Raw genomic sequence first — 13,539 nt, forward strand, 5'->3', positions numbered from 1 at the left:
CCACGTTTCCTGCCTCCGGGCGAGGGAGGGAGGTGACGAGCGTGTCTGACGGCCGTTTCCTGCTGGGGCCAGGGCATTATTAATACGATTTCCCCCCTCCGGCCGCCACCGCCGAGCCACCGCCGCCACCAGGACTCGCAAACAAACAGGCGGCCACAGGAAGCCCGAGGCCGGGGGCTCGGAGGCAGGAAGGGCCGGCCCGGCAGGGGAGCCGCGGAAGACTCGGGGACACGCACGGGCACGCGGGCGCGCACGCACTGCGACAAGGCAGGCGCGGGCACAGTGCCAACTCCAAGGGGCGCTTCCTTTCGGTGTGACTCTATGAGCCTCAGTTTCCTCATACTCTTGGTAGAAGTATTGAAAGATTCACCACCATCATCAACAAAGGACAGTAACAAAGCCAGCCGCGAAGTCCAATTCCCACTCTTAGTGACTCTGTAAGATAAAGTAGAACTGTCCCAGAGGGTTTCATCTAAATGGAAGCAGACTGCCACATCTTTTTCCCTCGGAGCTACTGGTGAGTTTGAACCGCCAACTTTTCAGCTAACCACTACACCACCAAGACTCCTTGTATTGTAACAAAACCAGTTCTTGCTTACTGAATCCTTCCATTAGACCACACCTTTGCCAAATCAAGCATCGTACACGCTTGTTCTATAAGTAAGACTTAGAACAAAAATTGCCCTGTGCTTATAAGGAGCTCTGGTAGCGTAGTGGTTACGAATCGGGCTGCTAATTGCAAGGTCAGCAGTTCAAAACTACCAGCTGTTCCGCGGGAGAAAGATGAGGCTTAAACCCTGTACAGGGTCACTATGAGTCGGAACTGACACAGCTTACAGAGTCCTGGTGTGGCGCTGTGGGTTAACTGCAAGGTCGGCCGTTCAAGCTCACCAACTGCTCCTTGGAAACCCTATACAGGGTCGCTATGGGTCAGAACTGACTCGACAGCACTTAACAGCAATGCAGTTTACAGTGGTTGCTCCACTCCTAAAGGAAAGGTTGGAGATTCAAGTCCACCCAGAGGGGCCTTGGAAGGAAAACCTGGTGATCTACTGAAAAAATTCAGCCATTGAAAATCCTACAGCACACAGTACTACTCTGACACACATAGGGTCACTTACCAACACTGTTCCGAGAGTGGCACATATGGATTTATTTAATGCCTTCCACAATGCTCTGAGGGACTGTTGTCATCTGAGATACCCCAAAATTGAGTAGCTTCTGGTGGTCCAGTGGTTAAGCACTCAGCTGTTAAGCAGAAAGTCAGCATTCAAACATACCAGCTGTTCCTGGGGAGAAAACAGGGGGCCGTCCTTAAAGATTACAGTCTTGGAACCACTATGGACAGTTTTATGTCTTGGAGGGTCACTAGGAGCGTCTATGGTAATGGATTCGGCTTTATGGGTTTTTACCCTAATGTCATAGCTAGCAAGTGGCAATGTTGGGACTTGAACGCTGGAAGCAGGTTGGCTGTAAAGCTGGTGTGGGTGGTGACTACCCATATAACTATGGGTGCTGGTAGCCATGCTAATGACAGGCAGACCTTGGAAATATTGCTGGCTTGGTTCCAGACCATTGAAATAAAACAAATCTTATAAAAAAGAGGGCCACATGAATTTTTTGGTCCCCCCAAAATGCACGTGACTCTCTTTATTGTGAGACTCTGGAGTCTGAAGGTCTGGTATGGCACTGCAGGATAAGCACTGGGCCACAAGGTCAGTTTGAACGGCAAGGTTGGCAGTTCAAACTCACCAGCCTCTTCTCAGAAACCCTATACTGGCTGGGTCTCTATGAGTTGAAACCAACTCAACAGCATTAACAACAGTACATATAAAAGTTATGTTTACACTAGACTATTATCTGTTAGAGGAGCTCTGGTAGCGTAGTGGTTATGAATCTGGCAACTAACCTCAAGGTCAGCAGTTCGAAACTACCAGCCGCTCCGCAGGAGAAAGATGAGGCTTTCTGCTCCCATAAAGATATACAGCCTCAGAAACCCTATGTAGGGTCGCTGTGAGTCAGAATCAACTGCACTGCATGGCACATAACCACCACCACCACATTCTCTATTAGGGGAGTGCGGTGTCTCTAGAGGATAAGCACTGGACTGTGAACCACAAGGTCAGTGGTTCAAGCCCACCAACCACTCTGCAGAAGTAAAAAAGAGACTTTCTGCTCCTGCACAACTTTACAGCCTCAAAAACCCTATAGGGTTCACTATGAGTTGTGATGGGACTTGACAATAGCAAATTGTCTACTCAGCGTGCAATAGAATTATTTAAAACTTTGAAATCTCGTGAGAATTACCAAAATGTGACACAGGGACACAAAGTGAGCACATAAAAATGATGACAATAGTCTTGTTCAATGGAGGGCTGTTATCAACTGCCAGTACATTAAAGAAAAACAAGACATACCTGTGAAGTACAATAAAATGGGATCTCTTGTACCCAGAGAGACAAAACTGGGATGAGGCATGGCCCAGGTTTAGGTTCTAGAAGGTAGGGCTTAGCTGAGAATGAAGGTTCTAGAACTGATTCAGGATGGATGGCACTGGTTCTGGGCTCATCTTCTTGGTAGGTACATGGTCCTAGTGTCACATGGGAACAGAGGTGCCAGCATTCTGGCCAGTTGGGGTTTCTGAACTTGAATCTTAGGCCAAGAACCTGAAACTAGGGTTGAGAGTTTTCAAGCTGAGCTGAGAGGAGCGATTCCAAAATTGAGTTTGGGAGCCATGTTTTGGAGCTGGGTGGAGGTAGAAGATTCTTGAGCCCCATTTTGGATGACTGTTTAGGAGCTTCAGTGGTGGTAAACTGACAGTGTGAAAATATGGGTGAACACTTCTAGATTTGAGTGATAATTGTCATGAAAACTAAAGGTTTGTTGTAGAGTCCGGAGAGCCATGGTGGCACTGTGGACTAAGCACTGGGGTGCCAACTTCAAGATTTGATGTTCAAACCCACCAGTTGCTCTGCAGGAAAAAGATGAGACTGTCTCTGCTCCCATAAAGGTTTACAGTCTCAGAGACCCTAAGGAATGGTTCTACTCTGTCTGATGGGGTTGCTATGAGTTGGAACAGACTCGATGGCAGTGGAAAGAGTCCAAAACTTTCATTGGTATGAGGGGACCAAATGAAAATTTCAGGGAAGCTATTTGAGCTCAGTTGGTGTGAAGATCGAAAGTTATCAAGAGCTGAGACAGAAATGAAGCTGAAGATTCCAGTGCTGGGTTTGGAGGTGAGGGTTCTGGAATCGAGATTGTGAATGTGAGGATTTGTAAAGAGTTGCTTGGAGGCCACAGGGATCCAGAGAGGGCCTGGTGTGAGGGGAGGGATGTGGAGGGGGCTGGTGCAAGGGTGAGGGGGCTGAAGGGGGCTGCTGGTATGGGGAGGAGGCTGGTGCTAGAGTCTGGCAGGGACCAAAGATCCTCAGCGCTAAGCCTGGGATTGAAGGTTCTGGAGGATTGTGGTTGAGGCCTGGCACTCTCTGGACAGGGAGATGGGTGGGGTTCACAGCTTTCCTGAGCGTGTATCTGGCTCTGAGAACTCAGGCACCTGTTCATTCCTCTGTCCGCAGGCGGAAGCATGTGGCTGCCCTCCTGGACATCCGGGGCCTTCGAAATGCCTCTGCTCGCCACGAGATCCTGGCAGTGGCCAGGGACCTGGAGCTGTCGGACCCGGGTGCCTTGGCAACTTCTAGGGATCGGGCCTTCTTTGCAGACATCCCAGTACCCCGACCGCCTTTCTGCCTGGGCCTTCCAATTCTCCTGGGCCGCCTCCCTGTCTCCCGGCTCACCAGGCCCGGGCTGACCTGTCTGCCCCTGCCTCGAAGAGCGGCTCCGCCCAGACCCCGAGCCCAGCTCTGAGACTCCCCCAGGCCCCTTCCACCTCAGTGTTCCCCATCTTTGCTGCTGACAAACCTTCCTTCTGGGTGCCCCACTTCTGACTTCTCTCTGGCACCACAGGTCCCTGGAATGGAAAGATTCTTTGGGGTCTTCTCACCCACCCCCAAACTCAGAAGGGAAACTGAGGCCAGCGGGAACAAGGACTTGCCCAAGGCCACATAGCCCAGCATTCCCAGCGCCCCTCTCCCCTGAGCCCAGTAGGGTGGGGTGATATCTGGAAGGTTCCACAGAAATATCCCAGCCCCTCCTCCCCCTCCCCTCAAGGTCTGGCCCCAATCCAATGTATTAAGGAATGTATGATACTTAGAATAAAGCGGTTTCTATTTAACACAAGGAAGGGCTGAGTCCTGAGTGTGTGGGGGGGGGAGGAAGGGGGGGCAGAGCTAAGTGCTTCTCAAGGTCGGGCCAGAGGCCAACTCTTGGGGACTGAGGCAGTCGCTGCTGGGGCCAGGAGGCTAGGCACCCCCATTTGCACCACATCCTCAGGCTGTGTGACTCTGTGGCTGGGCCCTGGCTCCTCTGAGCAACCCCATCTTGGCAACCCCAAAGTGCCTCTCAGTCTTTTCCGGGCTTGGCGGCTCTGCCTTGGCCCGCCCTGCCATCCATCCTCAGCCGGGAAGCCGTGTCAAGGGAGGAAGGAGGTGGGGGGCAGGGCGGCGGCATCCAGGGCACCCTCCTGGGTTGACGCAGGGAAGTCGCAGGGTGGGAAAAAGCCCAGTTTCTCACCCCCAGCCCCGCGGGATCCTGGTCCCCACGGAGATGTTGAGGTCACCTCCCTGTTGACCCCTGCCCCTCCGGCCTTCTGGGCTGGGCATTGACGGATGCTTCCTGGAGTGTTTTTTTTTTTTTTTTTCTTTCTGAGAAGTCGGAAGGAGGAGGCAGCCAGGGGTCAGGGTTGTGGCTGGGGTTGGAACCTCACAGGTCGTTTGAACTCGGGAAGGTGGGGATAAGGGACTGATCTGAGCAGGAAGTTGGCTTTCTCTGGGGAACTGTTTAATGACCCTTTGCACAGGCGGAGGAGGGAAGACAAGAAGTACAGAGACCATGCCCTCATCATTGCTGCTGTTAGCCGCGCGGAAGTGATAGCCACACTCATGGTGATCCCGTGCACCAGAGAACTAAACGCTGGCTGTCTTTCCTTGTTCCCAAAGGGCTCTCGGCTAATTTTTAGAAGTAGATCACCGGACCTTTCTTCCTAGTTTGCATTACTCAGGCAGCTCCTCTGAAGCCTGTTTGGCATCATAGCAACACACAAGCCTCCCCTGAAAGATGGGTGGTGGCTGCACAGGAAGTGCCTTAGCCGGTGATTGAACCCAGGTCTCCAGCATGGAAGAGGAAAATTCTACCACTGAGCTACTCTAAAATGACTCCCACAGGCATTCAATGCCATTGATATCTAAGAAGGCGTTGAGGAATCATGTTGCAATTTGTAGACATCTTGTTCCACTTGAATGAACCTCAGTTGGACAGTGTTCTGTTCAGAAGTGATGTCCTCATCTTTTTACCATTAAATTTACCACTTTAACTGTTTTTAAGTGTACGATCCAGTGGCACTAACTATAGTCACAATGGTCAACCATTTGGGGTTTGATCGCCCCAAAGAGAAATTCTGTATCCATTACCTGGTGACTTTCCACTCCCCCCACCGCCACTGCTAATCTCCTTTCTATGAATTTGTCTATTCGAGATACCCCATGGAGTCCTGGTGTGACATTGTAGGATAAGCACTGTATAACTAACCACAAGGTTGGCGGTTCAAATCCAGATGCTCTTTGGAAACCCTATACATGGTTGCTGAGTCAGAACTGACTCACTCAACCACACTTAACAACAGCAATAGAAACCTCACACAATCCTTGTCCTTTTTTGTCTTTATTCCTTCATTGTACATACGTATGCATCACATTTTATCTGTTTACCTGCCGATGGGCATTTGGATTTTCAAGGTTCATCTATATCCTAACATATATCAGAATTTAATTTCTCTTTATGGCTGAATAATAGTCTATTGTATGTGTAAGACCATGTTTTCTTTCTTCATTCATCTGCTGGTGGACACTTGGGCTGTTTCTACTTTGGGGCTATTGTGAAATATGCTGTGATGAACATTGGTGGACTACTCTCTGATTGAGCACCTCCTTTCAAATGTTTGGGGTATATAAGAGTGGAATTACTGGGTGATGTGGTAATCCTATGCTTACTTTTTTTTGAGAAACAACCACACTGTTTTCTACAGCTGTTGCCCTTATTTTTAAAAAGCTTATTGTGGTATATTTCATATATACTACAATTCACCCATTTAATGTGTACAGTTCAATCGGCTCCTGTTGCATACACAATCTTAGGCACCATCATTACAGTAAATTTCAGAGCATTTGTGTTACCCCAGAAAGAATCTCTGCATCCTTTATCCCTCACTCTGCAAACTTGATACTTTTCAAAGTAAGTTACAGACATCGGAACATTTTCCTGAAATAATTCACCCTGCGTATTACTAACTGGTGAGTGTGGTGGCTTCATAGGCTAAGCACTGGATTACGAACCACAATGTCAATGATTTGAACCCACCAGCTGTTCAGCGGGAAAGAGATGAGGCTTTCTGCTCCTGCAAAGATTTTTAAAAGCCTTTCAAACCCAATTCACAGCAACAGGGTTTCTAAGGAGCAGCTGGTGAGTTTGAACCAACCACCCAGAGACTCAAACCAACCTTATGGTCTGTGCATTACCCTGCAGCGCCACACCCTGCCTCCCAAATCCAAGATAGAAAGGAATCCACCCACGGATTCTTAGAGGCCTTTTATGTTTCCTTTTTTACATAGGAATTTCTGGTTCATTTGATTTGTTGGTGCATGGTGTGAGGACTGACTATAACTGGATATGGGGGAGGGAGTCACTTATTTTTAAATTACTTTTATTGAGAAAAAATTCACATATCTTTACGTTCCCCTTTAAAACTGTAGAAAGCAATGCCTTTTGGAATAATCACAACATCGTGTATCCATCACTGCTAAAATGATACTGTTTATTTGTCCTCCAAATGGCTGTGTCCTTGTCTTGGTATTTATATATTAAAAACCCTGACCTTTCTGCCAGAGGCCTTAACACTAAATATAAGTTTAGGTGTCCAATTCTATTCTTTTGGTCTGCCTGCCCATTTACTCCAAGGTATAGGGCATCTTTTGATTACATTGCCAACATCCAGGGTCCACAAATCTGGAAAGGAGTGGGCAGATAAGTTGCCATGCCTGCCTCAACCTTTTCCCAAAGCCCTTAAACTTTGGGCATTATAAGAAGATACCAACAGAGACATCAGCTTGACTCCCCAGGAACTGCAAACAAGCCAAGTGGGTTGCAAAAACAGCAGACAACCCTAAAAAAGAGACGTGCAAGCCCTCCTTTTAGCCATCTCAACCTTCCCCCTTTGTCCCCAACCCAAAGTGGCGGTCTCTCTACCCAACTAAGGGTCAGTGGGCAAAGAGCAGGAACTGTCCTCCACAGCCTTCTGCCCACGCTGGCCCCAGTGTAGGCACCTGTATCCCGTGATTGAGGCATCCAGCAGTATGGGAGGAGAGGCCTATGGTGTGGACCGCTGGCTCAATCCAATCTTGGACATTCTTCACCAGCAATCCGGTTTTGGGGTTGTTGATAATATGTGTGGAGACAGCAGCAGGGCTAACCGTCTACAGGAAGGAGGGAGGTAAAGGAAGGAAGGACTCCCCGCCAAGCCTGAGCTCACACCACACCCCCACCCCCACTCCCGGAATCCCACCTACTCGCTGCCATCCATCCCAGTGTCTCTGAGCGTCTGCCCTTGAGGCCCCGCCCCCGTCTCTTAGGACCACGCCCCCTGAGCGCTTCCCCATTAAAACTCTTTCAAGTCCCCGCCTTCTAGAAAACCCCGCCTCTATCTCTTAAACTCCGAAGCCCCTCAGGTCCTCTCCTTTCTGAACGCCACCACCACTGAGTCCAGCACCTGTACTGTGATTCCTTCAGGGAAGTACTCGGCGGCCACTGCCAGAGAGAAGCTCTTCACAAAGGCCTGTGGAGGAAGAGAGGAAGGGTCCCAGAACGCAGAGACACCCCATGCTGAGCCCTGAGCCCCAGGAACTACCCCACCCGATCCCCTTCCTATTCTAGAACACCCCAGGTTCCAGAAAATCCCCAGACTCCATCCCTTTATACCTGAATGCCTTCACTAGTCTAAGTCTTAACTGGTCTAAACCTTCCCTCTTCCACACACCCACTCCTTTCCAGTCTCCTAATTCACTGTCTTCCTTCCAATCTCCAGGTGTTTTTTAGTTCTTAGTTGTTCTCCAAACTCTCAGTCTCTGTTTCACTTACAATAAAAAGTTCTTGGCTTTCCTAGTGGACTTTCCTAGTGGACTATGCCCCAGATATCTGCCTGATCTATGAAGAGTCCCAGACCACGTAACCCCCTACTCAAAACCTAACCACTTGACTCAAGACTTTCCCATGATAACAACACCTTCAATGCCTATGTTGTTGTTAAGTGCCATCGAGTCGATTCCGACCCATAGCGACCCTGTATAGGGTTTCCAAGGAGCAGCTGGTGAGTTTGAACCGCCGACCTTGCAGTTCAAATGGCTTTGCAGTCTGGCGTATTAACCCACAGCGCCACACTACTATGGTGGTGGTGGTTATGTGCCATGGAGTCGGAACAGACCCATAGCAACCCTGTACAGAGTTTCCGAGGCTGTAAATCTTTACGGGAGCAGAAAGCCTCATCTTTCTCCAGCGGAACTGCTGGTAGTTTCGAACTGCTGGCCCTAAGGTTCGCAGCCTGATGCGTAACCACTACCCTACCAGAGCTCCTTCCACACCACTATGGAAGGTACTAATTAATGGAGAAATTCCAAGCAGGGCAGCAAGCGCAGTCCAGGCTTTGGGTGTGTGGGGTCTGGCTACCTTAGTGGCAGAATAGGCAGTGAAGAATGGGTTGGGGCGGCTTTCAGCCAAAGAAGACAGGTTGATGATGATGCCTCGGTGCCTGGAGGAGGAAGCTTTGGTTGGAAAGCAGCAACTGTCTTCGGGGAGGAAAGAGATCAACGGGTTTCCCCACACCTACCCCCACCTCTTAGCCAGAGCTCTAATCTGAGACACATCAGAGCGACAAGGGAGAGTTGAAAACATGGGTGGGGCAGCTGAAGAATGGAAAAAAGGTGGAGGCTGGAAGAGAAAGATGCTGGCTCGGCTCATACCTGGAAACCATTTGGGGCAGGACAATTCTTGTCATCTGGGGAGAAGAGCAGGAGGGAGCACGTGTTCCTCTTGCCAATCCTTTCACCTGCTCCCCCCTCCTCATCAGATTCACCTCATCTGTCTAGTGTTGGGGGTCCTGGGAGCCACCCTGCATGCTTAGGGTGATCTTAACCCCCGCCCTATCCCCCAACCCCCCACCCCCACCCAGCCTCACCTGAACCACCGACATCATGTTGCAGTTCATAATATCCGAAAGATTCTGGAGAAACACATGGACCAAATCATTCTCTCCCTTCACCACCCTTATCACGACACCCCCATTTTCTTATTTTCCTAGCTTACATTTTTGTACACGGAGCCTATTTTTTTTCTTTTTAATGATTTATTTTGTTGTTGTTAAGAATAAACTATACACAGCAAAACGCAATTCAACTGTTTCTGCCATTCAGTGACACTGACTACATTCTCCAAGTTGTGTAACCATTTTCATTCTCCTTTTCTGGGCTGTTCCTCCCCCACGACCGTAAACTCATTTTTTAAGAAATCCATTTTTTAAAAAGAATTTTAAAATCGAGTGTTATTATTTAATTCAATATACCCAACACCTTTATAAGGAGCTCTGGTAGAATTGTGGTTACGAATCCGGCTGCGAACCTTAAGATCAGCAGTTGGAAACTACCAGCTGTTCCCTGGGAGAAAGATGAGGCTTTCTCAGCCTCAAAACCCGGTACAGGGTTGCTGTGAGTCAGAGCCAACTCCACGGCACATCACCACCACCACCAGCAGCAATACCTTTAATATGATCATTTTCACATGTAATCAAACTTTTAAATGGCATATTTTAGTGTGTTTTTGGTAAAGGCTTACATGGCAAATTAGCTTCCCATTGAGAATTTCTATACAAATTGTTCAGTGATATTAGTTACATTTTTCACAACGTGGCTATAGTCTCTTTAATTGCCTTCTGGTTGTGCCATTTCCAGCGCTCTAGTTTCCCTGGCTCTTTATGATCTCATCTTTGTTTTAGAATAACTGTTTGCCTTTGGGTAGTACATCCTACAATTTAAATACACACATTAGCAACTCCACTTGTAGAAATCTGTTTCTTTCTAAGATTCACACATGTGGGAAATGACTATGTGCAAAGAGACTCCTTGCAACACTATTTGTTGTTGCTGTTGTGTGCCCAGTGAGTTAAACCTGATTCATACAACACTGTAGCATAAGGCAGAGTAGAACAGCCCCATATAGTTTCCAATGCTGTAATTAAAAAAAACAAAATAAAAAACGTTTGTGCTTGGGTGGAAGTTCACCGAGTAAACTAGTTTTTCATTCAACAATTCATACACGTTTTGATTCATGACATCAATTGCAATCCCTACAATGTAACGTCACTTCCTCCCTGTGTTTTCTGTCTCCATTAATCCTATCCCTTCCTACCTCCTGAACATAATGCAAATGCCGCCCTTTGAATGCATATGGTTGGTTGTTCTAGAAAGTACACACCTCCCTCCAGCTATTGTTCAGTTTACAGACCTGTACTGGTGTGGCACTGTGGATTAGTGCACTGAACTGCAAAACTGGCTTGAACTGCAAGATGGGCGGTTCAATCCTACCAGCCGCTCCTCGGAAACCCTACACAGGTTCAATTGGAACCCACTCAATGGCACTTAACAACAATTTTTTGTTGACAGTTGAGCCATGGGTGTGTGTGTTTAAACAGCTAAAGATCAGAGACATAGGACCAGAGGCTTAAAGGTTCCACCAGTCTCTATCAGACAGTGAGCTTGGCTTTTTGTCTTTTGCATTTTGTTCCACATTATTCTCCCACTCTATCCAGGACTTCCAACTATGACCTCTTTCAGAGTGGGTAGCAGTAATAGTCGGGCACCATCTAGCTTTTCAGGTTTCTTTGGGCTCATTCTCTCCATGCACCCCTGATTTTCTTCACTCTTCTTTGCTCTGGGTTGAGAGAAATTAATAGTTGGACCTTAAAGATTATAATCTTATGGAAGTAGCCTGCCACATCTTTCTCCTGGAGAGTGCCTGGTGGGTTTGAATCACTGGCCTTTCCATTTGCAGTCAAGTGCTTAACCACTGTGCCACCAGAGCTTGAGAGTAATTGGAAACAGCCTGAATGCTCATCAGTAGGAGAATGGGAAAATAAATATTGTGTAAGCAATGGACCCACATGGTTTTCATCGGCTAATTTGTCACCACAACAACGGAGTCGACCATACCAATAATTCCTACAATCTACTGTTCTGCATAAAGTCAAGTAGGAATCAATAGGCAACTGCCAACATCAATGGCATGGCTTGGGTGCAACAGATTAAAAGGCAAGCTGTAAAATAGTAGGTTGCTATGTGGGTACAAACGACACATATGTAATTCCATATCATTGTAGGATAAGTTTCAATTATGAGGTAGGTGATTCAAACTCACCAGCCACTCCTCAGAAACCGTATACAGGGTCTGTATGAGTCGGAACCGATTCAACAGCACTTAATAACAACAACAGAGATGGAATACTTACTACATTTTTAATTGGTGGTCACTTTTGGGGAATGGGATTTGAGGGTGAGGGGAGTTTATCACTGTTATGAATTAAACGGTTTCCATCCTTGCCCCTCCAAAAAATATGCATGCTGCCACCCCAACCCCTATAACTAAGGATATGATCCTATTCAGAAACAGGGTTTTGTTATATTAATTGCATGATGCCCAAATAGGGTGGGTTCTAAACCTAATCTCTTTTGAGTTATAAAAAGAGCAGACTAGACACAGATATAAGAACAGAGTGGCGGGGGCGGGGGTGGGGGGAGACAGACACCCTGTGAGGATCATTTATAAACAAACCAAGGAACCAAAGAAAGCCCAGGACCACCTTGTCATTGCTGTTTAAGTGCTATCGAGTCAGTTCTGACTCATAGTGACCCTGTTTAGGATTTCCCAGGACTGGCTGGTGGGTTTGGATCACCAATCTTGCGGTTAACAATTCAGTGCTTATCCTACAGGGTCATACAAGGACTCCATTAAAATCAACTAAATCTGCTGAGCGGAAAAGGGCATGGGAATGGGGCATACAGTTTTAACAAGCGTTGTAGAGATATTCAGGAGCCCTGATAGCATAGTGGGTTACTCATTGACTTGCTAACCACAAGGTCAGCAGTTCAAATCCATTAGCCACTCCTCAGAAAGATGAGGCTTTCCACTTTGGGAGAGATTGACAGCCTTGGAAACTCTACACAGGGTCACTATGAGTCAGAACCAACTTAACGGCAGGCAGCAGCAGCAGCAGTGCTATTTGGCTCTTTATGTATAATTTTGCAGTGACTAAATATTTGGAAGTAGTTCGTCACTCCTTCTTCACCCCCAGCAAGATGGATTGGTAAAATGGTGGCATCAATGGGCTCAAGTGTGGCAACAATTGTGAGGTTGGCCCAGGATCAGGCAGTGTTTCGTTCTTCTGTGTATAAGGTCGTTGTGATTTGGTACTGACTCAACGGCACCTAACAACAACAAAGTATAATTTTGATAACTTAAAAAAAATACACACACACACACACACACACACAAAAGAAAATAATATAAAAATTAAAAAAAGGAAATCGCTTTCTTTTCTCTCTCTCTTTTTTTTTCTCTTGTTTTAGCTTTTTTCCCCATATATTGGAAGGGAAATTATGTGTACTTATTTTCTCATTAGGAAAAACCATTGGGAAATTTCCCACAAATATATAAAAAACGGAAAGGAGACAGAGAAAAAAAAAATCAGTGGAAATGGATCGTGGTGATGGTTGTCCAACACGGGGCGTGTGGTTGGCGTGGCTGGATAGTACCTGTAAAAATGGTTGAAATGACAAATGTTTTATTGGATATATATTTCTAGAATTAAAAAATTAGAAAATAGAAAAAGAAAAAAAAATCAGTGTCTTGGATAATTACTGCTCTCATGGATTTCCCTGCATCCAGAAAGCCAGGCACACAGCAGGCATTTCTGAGACTTAAAAAGAAAATATTTAATCTATCAAAAAAGATTGATACTTGAACTAGCTACAGTGGTCACATGGCACCCACCAGAAGCAGTGTGGCTATATGCAAAGAGGTCATTAAGAGAAAAGCTACTGGGAGTTCAAGAATGGTCTCAAATAGCAATCCAGTCAACTGGCAAAAGATGGCTCATAAAGTCTATGTGCTGCCTCGTGCGGTGATTAGTGTCTGGGATCTTAAAAGCCTGCTAGAAATGATCTAAGATACAACTACTGGTCTCTATCCATCTTGAGCAAAAGAGAAAGTAGGAAATCTGAGAATCAGAGCAAGAACTGGACTATAGGATCAACAGTCTCCACGAAGCATGGCCTCTGCTGCCTTGAGACCAGAACTCAATGGTTGTCGGGGACCCGCCTCGACATTGGG

At 47.0% G+C, this 13,539-nt stretch overlaps 2 protein-coding genes and 1 pseudogene across 2 annotated transcripts in view; 2 read left to right on the forward strand and 1 right to left on the reverse strand.

Annotated features, from left to right (window-relative positions):
- EXOC3L2 (exocyst complex component 3-like 2) overlaps positions 1 to 3,864 on the forward strand; it is a 24,051-nt gene extending 20,187 nt beyond the window's left edge. Inside the window, exon 9 of the mRNA XM_006871476.1 lies at positions 3,576 to 3,864. Coding sequence (XP_006871538.1) covers positions 3,576 to 3,864 — 289 coding nt within the window. The remainder of the gene's footprint in view (positions 1 to 3,575) is intronic.
- Positions 3,865 to 7,367: 3,503 nt separating this feature from the next.
- The window catches only part of LOC102830021 (estradiol 17-beta-dehydrogenase 12-like), a 21,603-nt gene continuing 15,431 nt past the window's right edge, over positions 7,368 to 13,539 (reverse strand). Inside the window, exons 6-10 of the mRNA XM_006871477.1 lie at positions 9,338 to 9,382; positions 9,123 to 9,157; positions 8,830 to 8,911; positions 7,877 to 7,942; positions 7,368 to 7,583 (exon numbers count right to left, since the gene is read on the reverse strand). Coding sequence (XP_006871539.1) covers positions 7,368 to 7,583; positions 7,877 to 7,942; positions 8,830 to 8,911; positions 9,123 to 9,157; positions 9,338 to 9,382 — 444 coding nt within the window. The remainder of the gene's footprint in view (positions 7,584 to 7,876; positions 7,943 to 8,829; positions 8,912 to 9,122; positions 9,158 to 9,337; positions 9,383 to 13,539) is intronic.
- Positions 13,298 to 13,539, forward strand: part of LOC102823507 — a 2,519-nt pseudogene continuing 2,277 nt past the window's right edge.

This window comes from Chrysochloris asiatica, unplaced genomic scaffold (genome assembly GCF_000296735.1).
Source record: "Chrysochloris asiatica unplaced genomic scaffold, ChrAsi1.0 scaffold00168, whole genome shotgun sequence".
Classification (NCBI taxonomy): Eukaryota; Metazoa; Chordata; class Mammalia; order Afrosoricida; family Chrysochloridae; genus Chrysochloris; species Chrysochloris asiatica.